The 23,122-nt window shown below is 31.5% G+C and overlaps 11 protein-coding genes and 1 non-coding gene across 12 annotated transcripts; 9 read left to right on the top strand and 3 right to left on the bottom strand.

The window, feature by feature from the left end:
• Positions 1 to 923: 923 nt before the first annotated feature.
• Positions 924 to 1,517, top strand: TBLA0E03690 (GIG1 family protein; the record flags this gene model as incomplete). The annotated part of the gene is made up of 1 exon (XM_004180894.1): positions 924 to 1,517. One exon carries the CDS (start codon positions 924 to 926, stop codon positions 1,515 to 1,517), a length of 594 nt encoding a protein of 197 aa, XP_004180942.1.
• Positions 1,518 to 1,616: 99 nt separating this feature from the next.
• MSK1 (lysine--tRNA ligase MSK1) lies at positions 1,617 to 3,170 on the bottom strand (the record flags this gene model as incomplete). Its single annotated transcript, XM_004180893.1, has 1 exon — positions 1,617 to 3,170. One exon carries the CDS (start codon positions 3,168 to 3,170, stop codon positions 1,617 to 1,619), a length of 1,554 nt encoding a protein of 517 aa, XP_004180941.1.
• A 1,181-nt stretch (positions 3,171 to 4,351) lies between these two features.
• Positions 4,352 to 5,584, top strand: VHS2 (Vhs2p; the record flags this gene model as incomplete). Its single annotated transcript, XM_004180892.1, has 1 exon — positions 4,352 to 5,584. One exon carries the CDS (start codon positions 4,352 to 4,354, stop codon positions 5,582 to 5,584), a length of 1,233 nt encoding a protein of 410 aa, XP_004180940.1.
• Positions 5,585 to 6,271: 687 nt separating this feature from the next.
• APJ1 (Apj1p) lies at positions 6,272 to 7,618 on the bottom strand (the record flags this gene model as incomplete). The annotated part of the gene is made up of 1 exon (XM_004180891.1): positions 6,272 to 7,618. The coding sequence occupies one exon, from the start codon at positions 7,616 to 7,618 to the stop codon at positions 6,272 to 6,274; it is 1,347 nt and encodes a 448-aa protein (XP_004180939.1).
• Positions 7,619 to 8,291: 673 nt separating this feature from the next.
• TBLA0Etrna9A lies at positions 8,292 to 8,364 on the top strand. The gene has a single exon. It is a non-coding gene; the product is annotated as a tRNA-Ala (tRNA).
• Positions 8,365 to 9,390: 1,026 nt separating this feature from the next.
• Positions 9,391 to 12,246, top strand: TMA108 (Tma108p; the record flags this gene model as incomplete). The annotated part of the gene is made up of 1 exon (XM_004180890.1): positions 9,391 to 12,246. One exon carries the CDS (start codon positions 9,391 to 9,393, stop codon positions 12,244 to 12,246), a length of 2,856 nt encoding a protein of 951 aa, XP_004180938.1.
• Positions 12,247 to 12,791: 545 nt separating this feature from the next.
• Positions 12,792 to 13,277, top strand: TPM1 (tropomyosin TPM1; the record flags this gene model as incomplete). The annotated part of the gene is made up of 1 exon (XM_004180889.1): positions 12,792 to 13,277. One exon carries the CDS (start codon positions 12,792 to 12,794, stop codon positions 13,275 to 13,277), a length of 486 nt encoding a protein of 161 aa, XP_004180937.1.
• A 559-nt stretch (positions 13,278 to 13,836) lies between these two features.
• On the top strand, positions 13,837 to 14,202 carry SWS2 (mitochondrial 37S ribosomal protein uS13m; the record flags this gene model as incomplete). Its single annotated transcript, XM_004180888.1, has 1 exon — positions 13,837 to 14,202. The coding sequence occupies one exon, from the start codon at positions 13,837 to 13,839 to the stop codon at positions 14,200 to 14,202; it is 366 nt and encodes a 121-aa protein (XP_004180936.1).
• A 580-nt stretch (positions 14,203 to 14,782) lies between these two features.
• On the top strand, positions 14,783 to 15,934 carry TBLA0E03620 (uncharacterized protein; the record flags this gene model as incomplete). The annotated part of the gene is made up of 1 exon (XM_004180887.1): positions 14,783 to 15,934. The coding sequence occupies one exon, from the start codon at positions 14,783 to 14,785 to the stop codon at positions 15,932 to 15,934; it is 1,152 nt and encodes a 383-aa protein (XP_004180935.1).
• Positions 15,935 to 16,333: 399 nt separating this feature from the next.
• Positions 16,334 to 17,935, top strand: TBLA0E03610 (uncharacterized protein; the record flags this gene model as incomplete). The annotated part of the gene is made up of 1 exon (XM_004180886.1): positions 16,334 to 17,935. The coding sequence occupies one exon, from the start codon at positions 16,334 to 16,336 to the stop codon at positions 17,933 to 17,935; it is 1,602 nt and encodes a 533-aa protein (XP_004180934.1).
• A 445-nt stretch (positions 17,936 to 18,380) lies between these two features.
• MKT1 (Mkt1p) lies at positions 18,381 to 21,080 on the bottom strand (the record flags this gene model as incomplete). The annotated part of the gene is made up of 1 exon (XM_004180885.1): positions 18,381 to 21,080. The coding sequence occupies one exon, from the start codon at positions 21,078 to 21,080 to the stop codon at positions 18,381 to 18,383; it is 2,700 nt and encodes an 899-aa protein (XP_004180933.1).
• An 875-nt stretch (positions 21,081 to 21,955) lies between these two features.
• Positions 21,956 to 23,002, top strand: OST3 (dolichyl-diphosphooligosaccharide--protein glycotransferase OST3; the record flags this gene model as incomplete). Its single annotated transcript, XM_004180884.1, has 1 exon — positions 21,956 to 23,002. The coding sequence occupies one exon, from the start codon at positions 21,956 to 21,958 to the stop codon at positions 23,000 to 23,002; it is 1,047 nt and encodes a 348-aa protein (XP_004180932.1).
• Positions 23,003 to 23,122: the final 120 nt, after the last annotated feature.

Here is a 23,122-nt window from a genome sequence, read left to right as displayed (position 1 = left end):
TTTTTTTTTGGACTATCTACTTGTATTGCTTTATGAGCAAATAATTTTTAGGGTATTTTGCAAAAAGTATTGAATGGTCTAGATAATTTTGGTTAAGATTGAAGATAGTATAATGTAAGCTATTCTATCGATATTAATATTATCTTGGATCACAGATACCCTAAGACATACGCAATTTATGCTTGTAACTATGCGATAACAGCTAGCTTTGATATCTCTAATAATATTAACGTTGAAATAATAATTCAATCAGACTGACATCTGGTAGAGCCAACAGCTATTTTTTTTTTTTTTTTTTTTAGCAACATTGCTATCATATAAATGAATGCTGGTTTATTTACTACAATTTATAGACTTAGTCTCTTATATAGCTTGGCATAAAAACTTTTGATGGAGTAGCAACTAGGAAAGTCTTAAGTGATCATCTTACGAGAGCTTTATTTGAAAACATACTGCTCCGATTGTTCATGATTGGTTTTAAATTAATTAAAAACCAAATGCTAGAGTTGAATAAAAATAAAGATGTATTTAGATATAATACCATGCATTGTGGATTTCCATTTTATACAAGGTTAGATTATACTTGAATACATTGCTTTACAAATTACAAGATTATTTATTACTGATTATTCCATTTGCTTGGACACAATTCTCCTAATAATTGCGAAAGAAAAATGACAAATGATAATAATAACACCCTAGATTAAGTGATTGCAAAATTGAGTTTACCAAATACTAAAAAGTTTTTGAATTGTAAATGTTAAATCGAAAAATGGAATTCCTCCCCTTTCCCTTACCAAATAGATTAGTTTTATAAATACGCGTTTTCCCTTAAAACTCGGGGGAGAATTTTTATTCTATAAAATAATGCAACCAATCCAAATAAAGCATAAACTCCAATAAGATTTTTTAATTACAGCAATATGGAATGGAAATCATTAGAACCAAGTGAAGAAGTTCTTTCATGGGAAAAGATCAAAAACTTGATAGCTAGTGGCAATTTACCACAATTACGTCGTAACAAGGCAAGTACAACCAAATATCATCAATTCAAAGATGAATTGAAAAAACAAAAACTTAGTGTAAGTGAACATGTAATGAAGAAACTTGGCTGGGATATGGAAGAATTAATTGAATTAAATACTGTAAAATACAAAGATACCAATAGTAAAATCGAACATGCGTTTTCTCAAGATAAATTATTCCAAGTTACAGAGAATGATTTCCCATATAATTTTGATAAACATGTAGTTCATTTACTTGTTTGGTCCAAGATCAAATTACCCTTGTATGAAGATGAAAGTTTAAATTTAAAAAACCCTGCAATGAATGATAAGATTAATGAATTTTTAGCAAGGAGTTTACAAATGGATAAATGTAAATATGATTGGTTTTTAAATTATACAGCATTACAAAGCATTGAAAATGTTTCACATATTCATTTATTGATATATTATGACGATTTAAAAGATTTTGATTTGGAAAAAGTTCAGGCAGGGTTTGCAATTCGTAAGTAGTATATATACAAGGAATATGAAATATATATATATAAGTGTGGGTGAGTGTGTGAGTGTGTGAGTGTGAGTGTGGGTGAGTGTGAATGTGTATACACAATATTATAAATCATCTAATGAACCGAGTGGCAAAACATCTTCAATTCTTTTCGTATTTGAAATCAACATTAAAAATCGATCAATCCCCATTCCAAACCCCACAGTGGGGGGCATGCCCAATTTCATTGCATCAATGAAGTCGTGATCAATATTGGTTGGATCTTGTGCGGTGAATGCATCCAATTGAGATTGAGGACAATTTTGTTCTTCATAAGCATTTACATATTCTATCCCATTAATAAATACTTCGAACCTATTGGCGACATGACCATTCTTATGCTTTGATAAGGGGGACAAGACTGTCGGATAGTCGTATATGAGAGTGGGTAAATGAGAGTGGGTAAATGAGATGGATTCAATATAAAAAGAAGAAAGTTTATCAAGAATAGTGGCCATGGGGAGTGTGTTTAAATTTGGTGGTAATTTACGTTTGTCATGAGGGGGGATTCTATCGAGTAAATCTGCGGTGTTTGCAAGGTCTATTGTGGATAGGTCGATGTTGGTTTTCTTTTGGAAAGTCTCTAGGAAGGAAACTTTCTGGAATTGCCAATTATTTTGTTGTAACGCTTTATAGACGGGATGATCAGTTAGATCCAAGTGTTGGAAAAGATGTTTCCAAAGCGATTCTGTGAACTCGATCAAATAGGGCAAATCCTTAAACGTCTCATACGTTTCGATGGTGGTGAATTCCGGGTTATGAGTCGAGTCGATACCTTCATTTCTGAAATTTTTCCCAATTTCAAATATCTTGGGTAGACCAGAAATGACTAATCTCTTCAACATGAGTTCTGGAGCGATTCTCAGAAACAAATTTTTCTTGGAAGTGTCATTTGTTGTGGTGATGAATTTGGAGGCATTGGAAGACGTAGGGATCGAAGTTAAGATAGGAGTTTCTACCTCTATGAAATCACGAGTATACAAGAATTGACGCAGGGCCCAGAGAAGCTTGTTACGTAAAATGAGAGTGGAATAATCCTGAGTGACCCGATACGCGATGATTTTATTCTTGTTAATTTTATCTTTATGAACAAGTTTGTTTGGTAGTACCGATTGGATTGGAGCCAATAGTGTGGGTAAACTATCAAGAGATAGACCGGTCTGGCCCCTGGGGTTTGTAAAAGGTGTTCCTGAACAAGCTATGGAATCACCCTTGTGTAATTGAGCCATTTGATCGTAGAATTCATCGGGAGATAAATTAGGGGTTAAGCCAGACTGTGTCTTGTAATCGACCATCAATTGAATCTTGGCAGATGCTGGAAGATGAGAATCTGTAAGATCAATAAACCATAGACGACGAGAGCTCTTGCGAATAGCAGAGATGATACCAGCTATATGGAATGGAGATTCTTGGCATCTTTGCACAGCAGTATCTTTTGTGTCACTTTCTTGAGAACATTTTGTGGCGCACAAAACAGAGGCGACAGAGATTGTGGATGGCGGCAGGGGCGGGTAACGGGCTGGCCAATTTGCCGCCAAATTTGGAGCTAGTCTAGTAGCCAAAGCAGCAGCAGGCGAGTGGCGGCAACGGGTCACGTGGTGGGTCACGTGGCGGAACATAGGGTTGGGATACGTGATAGGGTTGTGGCGGGGTCTATTTTCTCGTTGTTTTTTTTTACTTCCTTGCTTCCTTCTCTGTTTGATGAGACAGGGGCTACTATGCTACTATGCTACTGTGCTACTGCTACCACTACTACCACTACTACTATTGGATGGGTTTGAAAAGCGTCTGGCAATAGACAAGCGAGAAATCAGGCCTGAAAAAAAAAAACAACCACGAGAGGAGGTGCAAGGGTAGAAAGCACGTGCGCGTGTGACCGGGTTGTTACCGGGTTGTTTCCGCAATCCGGAAGCGACAAAGCTTGTGCCAATGCTTTCCGTTCGGAGTGAAGATGCGTGGTGGTGCCAGTTACCCGGACGTTACGCACTGCCGATGGCTCTTGGAAATCTCTGCTGCTGATTTCTCATTTGTTTCCCGGCCGTTTCCCAGCCGTTTCCCGTTCCCGGTGGCCCTCGGCACCACGTAATTTGCATATATAGACGAGTAATTTGGACAACGAACTTTTCCGAGGACAAGACCGAAAAGTCCCGCTTATTGCTTGGCACGTCGCGTCTGTAATTATCAAATATATATATATATATATATATGCTAATACGATTTTTGCATAGACACATCGCATGCAATTCAAGACAGTACAATACCACTATGCCTTGCCCTTGTATTGAAAACGCAACCAGCCTTCTCGCATTCTCGTATACACAATCACAGCACAGCACAAACGTAGCAATATACGCGTTGCCTAATTTAAACTCCATGTATATTTACTTGCTCTAGTCCCACCAAAAAAAATTCTTTATGCTTTGCCATAATTTCTTTACGCCAACTAGTTTTTTGCAATAGACCACACCACATCATACGAATCTGCAAGCACGCATGTTGCTGCGTTCATCCCTGGCTCCCTCTTCCACGTGCCTGGTCCGCCCGTACACCGCCCTATACCGTCCGCACACCACGCCGCACACGGTATATCTGCGCCCGGCGTCCTTCTACAAAACACAGCCGCCCATAGTTTACCACAGCAACAGTAAGCCAAGTTCGCCAGAAGTATAGCATAATACATCAAGACAGCCCAAAAACTTCCTGTTTAACTCTAACTTTAAGTCCGACTCTAACAGCAACAGCAACAGCAACAGCAACAGCAACAGCAACTGCAACACCAACACCAACACCAACGATAACCATGCCATCCTCGCCGCCGCCTCTACGCCGTCTCAATAGCTCTTGTATCTTTGAACGAAGTGTCGAAGAACCCTTTCCATTCGAAGATGTCCTACCTCAAGCTGCTCTGCCACAGAACAACGACTCTCAGCCTATTCTACCACAAACCAATCCACAGATCACTAGCTCTCCAAGCAATGCACAAATCAACCCTCAACCCATCCCATTAAGTTTATCACAGCCACCACCTTCCCAAAACGCCTCCCATCGCCGTACTCGTGAAGACCTCGTGGCCCCTGCTCTTGATGCTGGATGTTCTCTTGTCACAGATGACGCTACACATCTGCATGATGTAGATATGGTCTATCCGAAACGGCCGTCAATCTTGGGTCTCAACATGGCTCTAAGTGCCTCCAATATCCATTCGCCATCCCAATCCACTTGCACCTCCCCTGATTCATCACCCATACCTTTTGGAAGAATCAAATCATACTCGTTCTCGAACCATTCTCTAAGCCCCACTTTGTCTAGTGCAAACATAGATCCAATGCTCTCCAGCCCAAACCCAAACAACAACAACTCTTCCATACTCCCCAATAACCCTGCGTTGCTATCGGATTCAGTTGTCTTGTCTACTCAGAGACCTTCGAACTTTTTGTCTACTTCCCCCCTATCATTACCATCCACATCTCCAAAGACTTTGAAATTCTTATCTTATGCTGATGTGTTATCAGACGAGTTGGCCGACACCGTGCCATCTCATTTCCCCCCTACAAATTATCATTACGATATGAAAAGACCTTCTTTACCTCATTCTCTTTCTACAAGTTATATCAAAGTAGTCCCACAATCGCATACTACCCCAAGCACAAGCCCCACTTCTAATGCCATTCAAATGAATAGGTTCCCTCATTACGAGAATTTAAGGAAAAATAATAACATCACATCAAGAAGGGGCAAATTCCATATCGGCTCTACAAGTAGTGCTGAGGAGGATTCTACTGCAAGTGCTGTGGATTCAAGTGCCATCGACGATTCTTCAGATGAAGATATCGCTCCACTTCATACTAATCACAGAAGAGTATTAACTTCACCTCCATTGACTCTATCCAACAATCATCCTTCTAATTTATCTCATTTGAAAAGAATTTTGAAAAACGTAGCAACTACAAATACAAGCGCTAGTGAAAGCCCTACTACAGATACAAGCAAAAATAACAGTATTACCACTCTGACAAACGACGAAGCACCATGAGAAGGCCACTTTTTCACTTTTTCCAAATTTTCCAAATTTTTCAATTTTCCCAAGAAATTTTTTTTTTTTTCTCCCACTTACTCCACTCTTAATTTTATTAATATTAATATTATTATTATTATTATTATTAATATTATTATTATTATTACTATTATTATTATTATTTATCTAGATAACCATTATTTAGATCAACTCAAATCGCATTTTGGATCCGATCGGATCGCTTTGCCTTTTTAGTCCAACAATTTGATAAGCCGTGTTTGGGCTCTTCGCGTTTCGTTTCGCGTTGGCCTTTTTATATATTTGTGTTTAACATTTCAATGTTGACGTTTCACATTTTCTCCATACCAAACTTTTAATATCTATATAAATATATATAAACATAATAAATTACGTATAAACTACATATAAATTCAACAATTGTAATAAACAAAGTAATAATATCAATAATGCATTGAGTGCCAACTTCTACGAAATTTATTCTTATTTATTCTTTACTATTGGCAATATTTATATAAGTTAATTGCAAATTCGTACCTTCTTCAGAATAGAGTATTGTCAAAATAGTTGAGATATTTTTCTTGTTCTATAACATATTGAGTATCTTGACACCAAAAAAAAAAAAAACCTAAAAAAAACAACAACAACCAAGTATTGAACTTGGCATTCCACAATTGAAACATCGCCTCAATTACGTGCTCGTTTCTTTTCATTAGTCCTTGCCACAGGTGGTACAAATGAACTTAATACATATTCTTCTACTTCAATACAATCATCATCAAGCCCAATATTTTCATCATTTTTTTGCATTTGTTTAACATTCTCATCCTTTAATAATATTTTTTCAATAGCTTTAATACTCTCCATGTTTAATTTCTCAGGATATTTCACTTGGAATTGAATATATAATATACCATATTCATTTCCTTTATTCTTGGGCATCCCAAGGGATTCCACACCTTTCACACTACCACTCTCAATGATTTCTCCAGGTAAGATATCCACTTTAATTAATTTATTATTAGGATGACCCTTGATATATATGACACCTCCACATAAACTTGTAAATAAATCAATTTCATAATTCCAATAATAAAGGTCTTGTCCATCATTGACTCTCTTAAACTTATTATCTTCAATCTCATTGATATGAATAATCACATTACCAGGAATAACCCTTCTTTTATTAACAATTTCATCTCCTTCATTATTAAAAACAATTTGTGTTCCATCTTTCATACCAGGATAAATTTCTACATCAAATATCTTCATCTCATTATAAAACCCAACACCATTACAACCTTGACATGTCTCTTGAGAGATTATTACCCAACCATTACCATTACATATGTTACATGTATGAGTAAACGTTTGTAACATTGGACCTAATCGAGTAGTTTCAGTAATATTACCATCCCCATGACATTGATTACACATCGATCTTTTAACACCACCATCACCTTTACAAATAGAACAAAGTTTACTTCTCTCTAATCGTAATTTACTTCTCTTACCACGGTATAAATCTTTGATTGTACATTTCAAATTATGATTAATATCTGGGCCTTTTTGAAGTGGTCGAGATTTAGTATTGAAAAAATCTCCGAAGACACCATCAGCAGCCCGATTATTATTCCCATTACCATTACGTGATGAGTTAAATGGGAAACCAAACGGAGGTGAAGAATTAGATTGACCAGAATTATGGTTTTGAGTATCGAAAAATTGAGAAAATAAATCTGCTGCTGACATCCCAAATGGATCAGTAAATGGAACGTTTGTTCTTTGATTTTGTTGTTGGATTTCAGTTGGATTTACCGTACCATACTTATCATACATTTTCCTTTGATTTTCATCCCGTAAGATAGAATAAGCTTCACTAATATCTTGGAATTTCTTTTTCGATTCTTCTGATTCATTATTTTTATCAGGGTGATATCGGAGAGCTTGTACACGATATGCCTTTTTAATATCTGATTGAGATGCAGTAGGTGGTATATTTAATGCATTATAAAGTCTTGGGTCTTTTACCATTTTTTTTCTATTTTATTGGTTTTTTCTTTGGAGTACGTATTTTTTTTTTTAATCTATTTAATTGGTTGATCGAATGTTAGTATTGTTATTGTTATATTACAAAATGAGTTTTTGGATTATCTATAAATTGACCATTCTAATCTTATAAAAAGGATATAATTATTTTATTATCTTGATTTAATCAAAAATGTAAGATATTATATGCTCTCTTCTGTAAAGATTAATTAACCAGTGTCTATTTTGAAATATTTTTTTTAAAAACAATTTCGGATAATTCTAATTAAAACCGGATACTTCCATATGATTTACCGTACTTAATCTAGACATTAATTTTTGATAAGCACAATGTTAAAGTTATATTAAAATTAATACCAAGCATAATTATACTTTTTTTGCTACACATTTTAAGAAATCGTTACATTAAATGAAAAAAAAAAATATAATTTGCCACTTTACTATACCCGTATCTTTTACTAATTCGGTAATCTAGGTCATATTTTTTAGGAAAAAAGAAACGTCATATTATTTTTTGCAATATAAACATTCGCTTTTAAAATAAATTAAAGGCAAAACAAAGAAATCAAGACTATTATTAATCAAATGATCATCTTTCAGAATAACTTCAAGAATGTTTTACTTTAAAAATCTTACTTATTCCAGAAAGATCAGAAATGGGCGTGTGGCGTAGTTGGTAGCGCGCTTCCCTTGCAAGGAAGAGGTCTCTGGTTCGATTCCTGACTCGTCCAAATTTCTTTTTGCTGAAAAGTTGAAGGTCACGTGATAACATTTTCACTCTAACAGTAATGTCACAAATGTATTAATTATGTTGATTAAGAAAATTGCAATGTATATAAAAAAATATCTACAAAAATGCTATATGTTAATAACCACTAATACCAAACTGTAATTGCTGTAAGGTAAAAGAAATATTTTATAGAATAAAAAAATTCCCAGAAATTACTATACCTACCCTCACAAAAAATATAGCGGTATAATTATATTGAAACCACTCACATAAATTTTGTATGATCACTGATATACTTCTAGTATAATTCTTGATCCTACATAAATACTAAGTTGTACCTTTTCAAGTTATTGAAAGTTTATTTTCTTCAATTTTTCTACTTATATTTTACCTTTTTTTTCTGTCTCCATTTGCTATTTTGTAATAGTTCCTTGATTCGTTAAATTTTGTTATCTGATCATATTATTGTCAGTTGACAATGCCAAAGTTAAAACTATTGTGTAAAAATGTGACGATTTAAGATCTCTCTTTTAACTAGGTAAGATCATCATAATTATATAATGGTATCTTGATATTAGTTGATGTATAATAATTATTAATCATACTATGCTCGAAAAATAATTATTTATTATCGAGTCTTTCTCATTTCTATTAATTTAGCATATCACATAAAAATAATACCTAGAAATGCCATTATATAATTCTGCATTTTATACGATACTTGGCGAGAATTTATCAAGCCAACGTTAAAGTACTATTTTTATTAGTTCTTTTTTTTTTTTCAATATATTTATATATATATATATATATATATTTAAATTGTACTATTTATTCGTGTTTAATTGTGAAGACTAATCCCGAGAAATTATTTTTATTTCCTATGTTTACATTTTTTAAGAAAAAAAAAAAAAAAAAAAAATAAAAAAATTATTTTCACCTTAGAAATAAAGAATTGTTTATACTAGCTGAGCAATTGAAACTAGTTTTACTCAATTGAATTAGTTTAAACCAAATCATCTAAACAATTATGCCAGTTAGTCCATTAACTTTAAATAATTGGGTTAAACCAGTTCATTATGATTTAAAACTAGATATTGACCCAACAAGTTCTAACTTTAAAGGTGATGCGTTGTATACCGTAAAGGCAAACTCTACAACTTTTGATTCTTTCAAATTACATTGCCAAGATCTAGTGATTATCAGTCCTAAAATAATTGATAAAACTAATACAATTGATTTGAAAGTTAATTATGATAAAGAAAATCAAATGGTAATATTCCAATTGAAAGATCCATCAACTTCAAATGTTATATTAGAATCTATGGATTTCACCCTATCCTTTTCATACATTGGTAAGATCAATTCTGTCAAGACAAATAATGATAGTACATTTGGTGTATTCAAATCAAACTTTATGGATCAAACTACTGGAAGATCTGATAATTATATAATAGCTACACATTGCCAACCTTCTTTTGCTAGAACCATTTTCCCATGTATTGATGAGCCCAATATTAAAACTACTTTCCAATTAACTTTAATAACGTTATCTAAATTCAAAGCTATTTCTAACTCATCAATTTCTTCAACAGAAATTATTGAAAAAACCAAGAAAACTATTTTCCAATTTAATAAAACTCCACTAATGACAACATCTATTTTCAGTTTTGCCATTGGTGATTTAGAATTTATGAAAGGTGAAACTAAATTACCTGTTTCTAATAGAACAATTCCGATTAGGATTTACGCAATAAAGGATGTTTCATTAGCAACTTTTGCACTTGATACAGTTCAAAAATATCTACCAATATTGGAAAGTTATTTTAATTATTCATATCCATTAGATAAATTGGATTTTGTCTTGTTGCCATTTTTAACAGATATGGCCATGGAAAATTTAGGTATGATTACGATTCACATGAATCATATGCTATTACCACCTAATATCTTGGCCGATAAATCTATTTCTCAACAGGTACAACAAGTTCTAGTACATGAATTAGTTCATCAATGGATGGGCAATACTATAAGTTTTGATTCTTGGGAATACTTATGGTTTAATGAAGCATTTGCTACATGGTTAGCATGTGCTCTTTTACAAGAAAATGATGATCTTTCCAATTATTGGGATTCAGATGATTATCAAATACAAATATTGGGTAGTGCTATGTTAAATGATTCTAGTAAAAATTCCAAGAGTATTTATGATATTTCACACAAGAATATTGATGACAAGAAAAATGTTACTTCGAAATCGAGTACTCAAGATTTCTTTGATGCTCATTCATATAATAAAGGTATTGCCATTTTGAGATCATTTGAAAGATGTACTGGTAGTAATAATGTTAAATTAGGTTTACAAAAAGTTTTTGCTGATAAATTTTTCATTGAACAATGTGTAAAACCATTAGATATTTGGACACATGTTGGTAATACCTTAAAATCGAAAAATATCTCCAATTTTTTCTATTCTTGGACTAAATTAGCTGGTATTCCTATTGTTTCAGTAAAAATGGATGATTCTAAAGTTAACTTAACTCAACACCGTTTTTCTAATGATATTATTGATGAGAAATCTCGAAATGAAATTGAAGATGTTCCATATCATATCCCATTATTATCATTGTTAAAAGACGGGGGGTCAGATGAGAAAAATGTTTTAATGACAGATAGAACTTTAACTTTGGACGATACTCCAATTCTTTTATTAAACCATAATTCTCAAGGTTATTATTACGTTTCATATGAATCCATTGAATCTTATGAATTAATTTCTCAATCGATCTTGAATAACACTATTACTGAAATTGATCTTTTAAAAATTTTTGATGATATCCATGCCTTTTTAAATACTACTTATTATCAAAAACCTATCCATATTGAAGGTGCATTAAAATTGTTAAAAGTATTAGCATCTGATAAGATTGATTTATCATCATTGATTTATTTGAAACCAATCTGTAAAGGTTTAGAAGTTTTACAAACAATAACTAATAGTGAATTATTATCCAACATCTCCAATAGAAATAAGAAATTTAAAACCATTATGATAGATTCTATCATCATGCCATTATTTCAGAAGTTGAAATTTTCCCTTAAATCACCGTTATTTACTGAAGAGGAATTAATGAATCAAACCAAATTACAAATCTTGGCTCAATTATTATCTTTGGGGAAAAACGAAAAATTAATTATTGAATATTGTTCGATATATTTCAAACATGTTTTACAAGGTCCCAAACAATCTATTCCGTTTGATATTGTTAGTAGTACTTATATTGTTAATTCTACACATTTCACTACTCTTAAGAATTGGAAGAAATTGTTTGATTTAATTAAAAACAGCAAGGGGATTGCTTCACATATTATTGATATTGATTCAAATGATAAAAACCAAATAACTGCATTACAAAACATGGCATTAGAAAGTATTAGTTTTTCACTAGAATTAGAACTGATTAATAAAGTATTGAATTTCATCAACAATAGTATCGACTTGACAGGTATTGAAACATCTCTCTTTGGATTAACCTTCAACGGTAAATGTCATGTATTAAGCAAGGGTAAACCTGAAAAGAATAATAAATTAGTAGAAGAAATCGTTTGGGATTGGTACACCAAGTACTACCCAATCTGGGTCAAAAAGGCCTCTCGTCCAGGATCCCAAGCCTCTCAAAACACTAGAAAATCCTTGCATAATATAACCATGGTCGTATTTCAAATGTATGCGACTCATGACTCTGCCATTAAATCATTTATCAAGACTTCCGAAGAGGCTATATACAATGATACTATCAATTTAGAATCCATTTGGAACAATGTTGAAACAAGACTTCAACCGAAAAGAAAGACACTAGAAAATATGAAACTAGCCTGTGTATAAACAAAGTAAAATGAGAATAATAATAATAAAGAAGTATTTAGCAAACATATGCATATCAGCGTGTAATAAATGATCTATTATAAATTAACTCATGATTCGTTGTTAAAATAGAAATTGTGACACATTATATATATATATATATATATTTAGAAATATTTTTTGTCACGCGTCGCAAATTTCTGACGCGTTTTTATTTATTTTTACTTGTTACCCGCACTTTTTTTTTTTTGCGTTTCATAATTTCCCTTTACGAATTTCAAAATGATACATCCGAAAAACAAAAAAACAAACAAATCGAAATCTAGAAATTTCGAAGGGAAATCTACGGCGCCCCCAAGATCATAAAATTAAAACCAACAATTTACAACTTGCTTATAAAGGAGTAAGTTGAGTAGTGATCGGACATTTAAAACATAACAATTGTCTTTGTTTTTTGATTTTCATTCTTTTTTTTTTTTTGTTTCTTTTGTTAATTAATACAATTCACTAGAGGTTTTACCTACTAAATATATTCAATTCATTTTATTATATAAGTTGCATCCCCAATGGAAAAGATTAGAGAAAAGTTAAACAGCTTAAAGTTAGAAGCTGAAACTTGGCAAGAAGAGTACGACACCTTGAAAGAAGAATACAAGGTTTTGGAACAAGACAACACTGAAAAGGAAAACCAAATCAAATCTTTGACCACTCAAAACCAAAACTTGGAAGATGAAGTCGAAAAATTGGAAGCCAACTTGACTGAATCCAAGGAAATGGCTGCTGATTCCAGTAATTTGAAGACCAACAACGAAAACTTCTCCAAGAAGAACCAACAATTGGAAGAAGAATTAGAAGAAAGTGATGCCAAATTGAAGGAAACCACTGAAAAGTTGAGAGACACTGATTTGAAAGCTGAACAATTAGAAAAGAAAGTTGCTGCTTTGGAACAAGAAAGAGATGAATGGGAAAAGAAGAATGAAGAATTGGAAGAAAAGTATGAAGCTGCCAAGAAAGAATTGGACGAAATTGCTGCTTCATTAGAGAATTTATAGGAATTCCACGATGGAAAAGATATATGTACCGATTTACCGTGCACCCTTTCATAACCATCTTCTTTAGCTTACTCTAATATCTAACTGATCGGTTTGGTTTGGATGGGTCCCATTATATATAACTTTTCCCCCCGCCCTCACCTTTTACTATGAATTATGAACTTATTTTATCATTTTATCATTACTATCATATCACATTATCATTATTATTAATAGATATAAATAAATACAAATACACAGGGGCATACATACCCATACTTTTTTTTTTTGGTCAATTTATCTAATTATCATATATACATAAATACACAGATACATTTTTGTCTATTAACTCTTGTATATAGAGAGTTTTTCTTTGATATAATATGTATACAAATTTCTTCGCTCGGTATTTCGGTTATTAAAATCATAATTAAAACTTTAAATAAGGATAGAAAATTATACATCATTAACTAGCCATTTAAAGCACAAACGATTCTATACGAATTAACGTATTAACTGTATAATCAAGTGTATTTTATATCCACACTTTTTGTAAATAAAAGACAAAAAAATAACTAATATGGTTGTTCATATCCTAGGGAAAGCTTTCAAAGGGAAAGAAGTCATAAAGATTGCATTAGCATCTAAATTTTATGGGATAGGTCCTAAAACTTCAGAACAATTATGTTCAAAATTAGGATTCTATCCTTGGATGCGTATGCATCAATTAACTGAAGGTAACATTATGAGTATAACGAGTGAGTTATCGAAAATGACCATTGAAGATGATGCACGAGCTATCGTGAGAGAAAATATTCAATTGAAAAAGAATATTGGTAGTTATCCAGGTATTAGGCATTCTATGAACTTACCTGTAAGAGGTCAAAATACAAGAAATAATGCAAAGACGGCTAGAAAATTGAATAGATTGAATAGAATTGGTTGATTCGATTAGCATGGTTATTCATTGTTTTTAAGATCGAATTTTTTACTTGTACTATACACTTTTAATCTATATATTCATATACATATATCCGTATATATATTAGCATTTTTGCACATAAACTTGTATATATGTAAAAACACTTTAATATTAAAAAAAAAAAAATTATAAAAAAAAAGGCTCAAATATTTAGTTTCTCGTTTTAACACATAATTTCATTCATAACATAGGTATATACATATATATATCTATATATTCAGTACACATCATAACCTCAATATATATATATATATGTCTTGTCTTGCCGTTTTATTTGATAGGTCGATTAACAGGGGTTTTCTTGATTATTTATGCGTAAGGTATTTCGATTTTTTTAATCCGAAAACCATTTATTAAGTATTATTCATTTATTTTTAAAATGGAAACCTTTTTTTATTGTAATAACCTTTTTATTTTAACATTAACATTTTAACCCTAGATAAGATATCAACTTTAGCTTATATCAAGATACATCTAAAATATACGTTGTTTCTCACATTATTAAAACAACTTTGGCATTATTGCAACATCATTTTTACAAAATATGCCTCAATTAGAACCAGCAGAAATTAAAAAATATTGGCAAATATTTGGAAGTTTAAAGCCAGTAGATAATAAAGTCGATCATGATCAAGTCTCTCCAATATTGTATAATTCAAAACTAGATTCCTCTATATTGAATAAAATTTGGTTTTTAGCAGATATTGATGATGATGATAATTTAGATTTTGAAGAATTTGTAATTTGTATGAGATTCATATATGATTTAGTTAATAAAAATATCGATTCCATACCTGATGAATTACCCAAATGGTTAATACCTGGTAGTAAAGGGAAATTAGTTAAAGAAAGAATTAAAAGAAAACGACAAGAAAACGCTGATATTCCAAAAATTGAAACTCCTGAGGTCGATTGGTATATATCATCAGAAAATAAAAATTCTTATCAACAAATCTTAGCTAGTATACATTCAACTTCTTCAACAAATTCATATCAATTTAAAGAATTATCAGAATTATTGAAGACTAAATTTTTCAACGTTGGTGGTAGTGATTTGGAAAAAATTTGGAAACTAATAAACACTCAAAATAACGATTCTATTGATGGTGAATTAGCATTATTTTTCATTCATATCTTAAAACAGCGTAATGATGTAGGTTGCAAAATCCCAACTCATTTACCTAAAAATTTTGCTGAATTATGTAATAATCAAAAAAATAATTATAATTTAGGATTATCTACAAATTCCAATACAGGAGCTACTTCCTTACAAACTCAAACTACAATGACATCTATATCCACGGCTAATAATAACAGTAGTACCCCTAATACCCCTGTGTCTGGAACACCACAAGAACAAATTACACAACTAGAACAAGAATTGGAAAATCTGGAAAAACAATTAGAAGACGTTATACAAGCCAACAAGACAAGGGAAGAATTAGAAAAAAATAATAATCAAAAAGATAATTCTGATATATTAAGACAACAGTTCGAAGGGTTATTAAATTATAGAAAACAACTCGTCACTCTAGTAAACACACCTACTAATAATAATAGCCCTTTGGATATATCTTCTTTAAATAGTGAAATGGCTACCATTGAACAACAAGTACAAGTATTGCAAAACTATTTATCTGGTAGAAAAAATGAGCTAAACAACTTAAAGATTCAAGTTAATTCAATTGGTAGATGAATTTTTTTTTTATTTGCATTAGATAATCATCTTTGTATAAGACTCTAAATTATTTAGATGGAAACTACTTGTATAATTGATAATGTAATCGATGTTTTCAAAATATTCTAATCAATACAATATTCTTTTTTAGGAAATACCTATTAAAGATATTAGATCTTTTGGTATCTCCGAATTTTCATCCCATCGTAATTGAAAATTTCGTTTTAATAAGTAGATTACGTTAGCTAAATAGAACAAAAAAACAGATTCAATTTAGGCTTAAGAATTGATATTTAAACTGAAATAATTTAAAAAGAAATAACTTCAAACCATATAGCTATTATTATATTCTAAATTTTTTTTGTGTTTTTTACCCTTTTTCTTTAATTTCTGAATTACGTACAACAAAATAGGAAGATGTATAGTAATATTCTGAAGAAATCTACTATTAGGGGTCTCTTAAATGAAAGTCCAAGCTTACTTAAACAACAGAAATATTTTAGCAATAACGCTAGACTACTTTTACAATCTGGTGAAGATTTACACTCTAGGCCAGATAGTTTAACTACTACAAAAACAGAATATCAAGAATTTGAACGTGTAGCAAATACAAGCAAAAATTTCAAAGCCACTTGGCTAAATGCCCTAAATGAAAAAAATAAACAATTAAGTGAGGGAAAAGTGATTGATTCTTATATGTATACCAAGGTTATAACAGCTCCAATCATTGAAAAGACACGTGAAGATTCATTTGCTTATGTTGTCTTACCCTTTAAAAATGATCCTAAAATTGCCGATTTTTACGTCAGTGCTGGGGGTAGAATAAGAATGGGCCAGTTGTTTCAAGATTTAGATTCTTTAGCTGGTAAAATTGCTTATCAACATACTGCTCCGGTAGAACCAATGATTGTGACTGCATCAGTGGATAGAATGTATCTATTAAAACATATTCAATCAATCGCGGATGTAAACGTTGTATTATCAGGCTCAGTCATTTATACAGGTAGATCTTCAATGGAGATTGCTATTACTGCTAGAGCATCCACAGAAGATTTCCCAGCTGATCTAAAAGAAAGTGACTTGAAAGATGATGATATCTTTTTAACTGCATCCTTCACATTTGTTGCTAGAAACCCAGAAACTCACAAATCTCTTGCTATTAATAAATTACTACCATTAAATGAAAAAGAATGGAGAGATTATAAAAGAGCAGAATCAAGAATTGCTGCCAAGAAATTGGATACAAGATCAACTAATCTAGCAATTAACCCACCAACATCAGAAGAAAGTAAGATTATTCACCAATTATGGAGTGCCTCTAAAAAGCTTTCGAAAATGAAATTCAAGCCCTCTGATGTTATTCCAATGAAAAGTACAACAGTCCAATCAACAATGTTTATGCAACCACAATATAGAAATAGGCATTCATATATGATCTTCGGTGGGTATTTGATGAGACAGACTTTCGAATTAGCATATTGTGCAGCAGCAGCTTTTTCACATGCTCTTCCAAGATTCACTTCTTTAGATTCGACAACTTTTAAGACACCTGTACCTGTTGGATCCATTCTTCATATGGAAGCCACTGTGGTGTATACTGAACAAGTATATATTGATTCAAGTAAAGTAAGCAATATTTTAAATGAAACTGAAGATTCTGAGGTGATTGCAGAACTTCCTAAATCTATTTTAACAAATAGTAAATATGTGCTTGGTTTGAATGATTTCTTACAACAACCTGGTACTTTAGTTCAAGTTAAAGTTGGTACTTGGGTTCAAGAGTTACAAAGTAGTAAATTAAAAAAATCTGGTAATTTTATTTTCTCCTTTTACGTTCCATTAGAATCATCAACTAATGTTACCTTAGCTAGTTGTGAAACTGCAGATGCTGCTAAGGAACTTGCTAAAGGTAAATATATGATGGTTATGCCAGAAACTTATGATGAAATGGTACAATACATTAAGGCAAGGAGGAGAGTGCTTGATATGGCAGCCTATGTTGAAAGTATCATTGGCTGATTTTATTTTTTTCCCTTAGATCTCTTAAAATAGCTATAAAACATCAAATATTTTTTTTATTTAGTTTTATTGAATAAAAGAACAAAATGCAGTATATATTAGAATCTAAATGGTGTAATGAAAAAAATCCCCTCAGGATTTTTTTTTCACTAAAATATTTACAGTCGGTTATGTATACACTTCTATATAGAAAGATTTAACTGAACTATCAGATTAAGGGAACGTTTCTACATGTTTTTCAGTTCTTTTAATTTCAGTTTACATAAAACAAAAAAATAATACTGGTAGCTTATCTCCACTGTTCATTTCTTAGACTTTTTTTTATTTTATATATATATTTTTTGGAGTTTTCATCAAATATGTCTTTATATTGTATGCATAATAATAATAATAGTAGTAATAATAATCATAATAATATATAATTTACTTTAGCTTTTGATATTTCTTAGTTGCTCTCTAAGACAGTTCTGGCGAATTCAACAGCATTTGATAAAAGCTTGGTATTATTTTCTGTAACCAAACCGACTTTCAATAATTCATTGAAAACAGAGCTGACTTGTTCTAAAAATTCTAAAGAATTCTTAAATTGCCCTTCAAGATTTGGAGTAGATCTATAAGTATTAAATTCAGTGGTGACTAAAGTTAAGGCATCATTTTTTGCGTTACCATTATGAAGGAACTTTTGCAAGAAAAATTCCCACATCATAGCCATAATAGTGTTTGGAGAACTTGATTTGAACGGCAAATCACCTACAATCTTATTTCTCCATGCATTATCATCCATGTTTAATCTTAAAAACTCTCCAGAAGTTAAAGAAGCAATAGTTACAGCTTCATAAAGTTCTTTCAAGTTAACTTTTACAAAGTCCAAATGATCTCTAAAGACTAAAGTCTTTTTGTCAATTGGGCCATGATAATGAGAAGGCTTTTGCTCAATTTGGAATAAAGTTAATATACGTGTAATCAATAAAATATATGAGGATTCTAGAGGATAAGAACGTAACGTAACTTGAGATAATGCTGATGGAATTGATGGTTGAGTATCATCTGATAAGTTTAAAACATTTAATTTTAAGAAAACTAATAAGATCAAAATTGGTTCAAAATATTTCTCGGAAATATTTAGATCATTCAACTTTAATAATATTTCCCCCCATTTAGTTGGTTTTAAAATTCTCTTGCTAAAATCAAATTCTAGAAATTCTAAGAGGTATAAAGTTCTCAAATAATTTGTTGATAATAAATCAAATGGTGAAGATAATTTATTCTCATCTGGAACCTTTTTAGAGAATAATACGTCATCAGAGATGAAATCCTTTGCTAAATCTTTAGATGAAGCCAATATATTAATCAGACTACTTAATTGAAACTTTTGATCATTAGAAGTTTCATCATTAGAGTTAGATTCTTTGCCTTCTTTTGTAGCATCATCTCCAACAGTATTCTTGTTTTGATTACTGCCAGTCTTAACGACCAAATGATTGATTGTGTCAAATACGGATGGCGTAATTCTATTAGTTAATAATACAGGGTCTTCTGGAGCAAACCATTTAATTTGCTTTATTGGTTTGATTTGGTAATATCTATTAATTGATTGAGTTAAAAGATTAATTTCAAAATTCTTAAAAGCATCAACAGATAATTTAACCAAAGATCTATATGAGTTTGTAGAACCACCATCTAAAGGAGATTCTTCTGGATAAAACCCAGTAGTAATAACATCTAAAAGACGACCATCGATAATACCAATTGATTTATAGAAATAGTATTCATGTGGTAATTTTTGTGCAATAAAATCATGGACATCATTTGGAATTTGATTGAATTCGCCCAATGAAGTGACATCAATACTTTCTTGTTCTTGAGGAGTTAATTTGTTACTATTAGTAGCAGTCGATGAGCTATTGGTAGCGTTACTACTTGTAGTTACCTTATTATCATTTGGACTTGAATTTGGGTTTGAAGAATTAGTATTTATGGAAGGATTATTAGTAGATGATGATGACGTAATTGATTGATTTGCATTTAAGTTGGAAGAAGGATTATTAATATTATTATTATTTTCATCATTATTTTTAGTTTTTGATTGTTCATCGATAAAAACTTCTACTTTCCCAGAATCCTTCAAGACAGGCATAAATCTTAATGAAGCATGACCCTTTTGATATTTTTCAATGTAAACAGAGCTTTCATTTTTTAAAGGATTTGATAATTGATAAGCATAAAAATTTGTTGCAGAACTTAAAACCATTTCTAATGCAACATCAAATAATTGATGGATTGGATAAATTTGTAAAGGTGGTAAAGTAGTTGGCTGTAAAGAATTACCAACTGCCATAGAAATATCAACAAATTCATCATGAGTACAATTGAATTCTTTTAAAATCTTACTTTTATCAATGAATCTAAATTCTTTATTTGGGAATTCCATACCTAGGATGAATTTAGTTGTACTCTTTAACATCAAACAATCTGTTGGACCATATATAGCATCAATATACTCATTACGCAATAAATAGGCCAATTGACACCAAGACACAAATGGAGCCACTTGATAGATGATACCATTTTCAATGAAATATTTGATTAAATCCCCATAGAATCTTGTTGTATCAATGGCAGTATTGAATCTGAAAGGTTCTTGTGGTTGTATAGGTTGATCAATATAAGTTTGCTGATTACTAGCCAGCAAATTGTTCCATAAAGTCCAAGCTCTATGTCTTTGAGATAGTACCGAGTCTCTAACTGTTTTAGGACCTTGACTGCCCAATGGATCCACATTAGTACCACTGTTGTTTGAAGTGTTTGAATTCAAGTTCAAATTAGAATTACCTCCTGTATTCCCATTTGAAGATGGATAAACCCCAGAAGTATCCTTCTGATTCGAAATCATAGACCCATTGAAAACAAAAACAGGTGTGATATTGTACTCTTCAAAGATCTTCAAATCACTTTCCAAATATAATTTCAAACTGGTTGGCATGCCACCAATGGCATCCAAAAATTGTTCTCGTTTATTTGTCAATAATCTTGAAATATAATGGTTAACGTCAATACCTAGTGTGGCGTTCTTCAATGCCTCAATTGGATACGATCTGACCAACCCTCTTTCAAACAGGTAAGTTTCTAATGATTTAATTGGCATGATTTCAATGTAAACAAAACGTTATTTCTTTTTATTTTTCGGGTAAAACTCTTTTTTTTTATTTTTTCTAGTTTTGCAAATTCTTATTATCTTTTCCAAATACACTTTAAAATGTCAAAGGTTACCCCAGAATTCAAAGCTGTATATATATCTAAATGTATATCGTGTTTCCTTAAATAAAAAATAATATGATTATCCAAAATGAATTGTATATATTTATGGGATTGGAAAAAGAAAATTTTATACAAAATTGATCAATAACAATTCAATCAAAAAAGGTCGTTTGGTCAATTGATGTCTTTGCAGTGTACGTCTTGTATCCTACCACCTGAGATGCCTTAGCCAGTCTGTTTCTGATAGCTGAACTATAGTTCTGCTTACTTAAGTATAAATCTATGTGAATTAAATAAAAAACCAACCTTCGTTGATATTTTCCCCAGAGACTTTCTTTTCCAGTTGCTATAATTCACTGAATCCAAATTAACCTTTTTTCCAACTTGCTTTTCCATCGGCAAACACTTTCAATTCAAATTATCCAATAAACTGATTTCGGACGATTTTGACTATTACCCGGTCCAAAATTAGTTATGAATTTCAATGAAATTTCAGTACTAAGTTAACGCATTTCGTGAAACATTTTGGAGTAAGACTACTATTATTAGAGAAAGTTAAAAAGCGATGTTTTATTAACGTTTGCCTAGGTTATTATATGGGGATAAAGGTCAAATTTTGCCAATAATATCAAAAAGGGATAAACTTTTTTTTATAACAATTACTGGTGATATCAATTGTGAAAGCGCTAAGCTGGGTAATAGTAAGGTTTGAAAAAAAAATAGTCAAAGACATTCTCCCCTCGATAAAGAAATACATTAATAATGGCCAATTGCAAGTCTATATTTCTAGTGTTGTTTCTCACCTTGTTTCAGGTTTTGTCGACATTTGCTTATTCTGATAAGCAACTGTTGAAGGCCTCTTCGAAAACATCCAATAAAATTATTTCATTACAAGACCAAAAATTTGAACAGATCTTAAGGGGTCCTCGTGAAAACTCATATATACTTTTACTATTAACTGCTACTTCTCCAAATGTCAATTGTGCCAATTGTTTAGAATTCGAACCAATGTTTGCTAATATGGCTGCATCATGGTTCCAAGATCATCCAGATGGTAAGACTTTGGATGGTACTAAGAATTTATTCTTTGCTAAGGCCGATGTTAAGGACACCAACAATTTACCACCAATATTTACTTATTATGAAATCACACATGTGCCACGTATAATGCTATTTACCCCAAATGGTAGTACCAAGGATTTCCAATCAATTAACTTTGATGGTGAAGGTAAAGAGCATGTTACTCGTACCATTGATGCTGTACAGAGATATATGGAGATTAATGAATTTGCTTATCATGAACCAATTGATTGGGCATCTGTGATCATTACTAGTATTTCTGCCTTTGTCATTATTTTCGTGGCTAAGAGACATGGTGATATTTTATTGAAAGTTCTAAAGATGAGATTATTATGGGGCATTGGTTGTGTTGCATTCATCATTTTAATGTTGGGTGGGTTTATGTTTAATCAAATTAAACATCCACAATTAGCTGGTGTTGGTAAAGATGGTGGTATATTATATTTCTTAGAACGTGAAACTCAAAACCAATTTGCCATTGAAACTCAAGTATTGGGTGTTATTTATGGGCTATTTAGTATCTTGGTAGTTGGATTGACCATGGGAGTTCCCAAGATTGATTATTTCTATTCTAAACCAGATGATGCTACTAAAGTTAAAGCCGGTGTTTCAATCATATTGGCTATTGCTATTTACATGGTATTCACTGGTTTGACAAATATTTTCAAGATGAAGAATGTAGGTTACCCATATCCTTTACGTTCCTTAACTCAATTCCTTTTCCATTAAATAGATTTCTATTCTATATAACATTGAAATTATATTTTAATCCCTAAATAAATTAACAACATATTCATTCATAAAACTAAAAACAAAGTTTAAAAAACAAAGTTAACGTTATTTTTTATT

Source organism: Henningerozyma blattae, chromosome 5 (genome assembly GCF_000315915.1).
Source record: "Henningerozyma blattae CBS 6284 chromosome 5, complete genome".
NCBI classification, from domain to species: domain Eukaryota; kingdom Fungi; phylum Ascomycota; class Saccharomycetes; order Saccharomycetales; family Saccharomycetaceae; genus Henningerozyma; species Henningerozyma blattae.
This window is presented reverse-complemented; position numbering and strand designations above follow the sequence as displayed.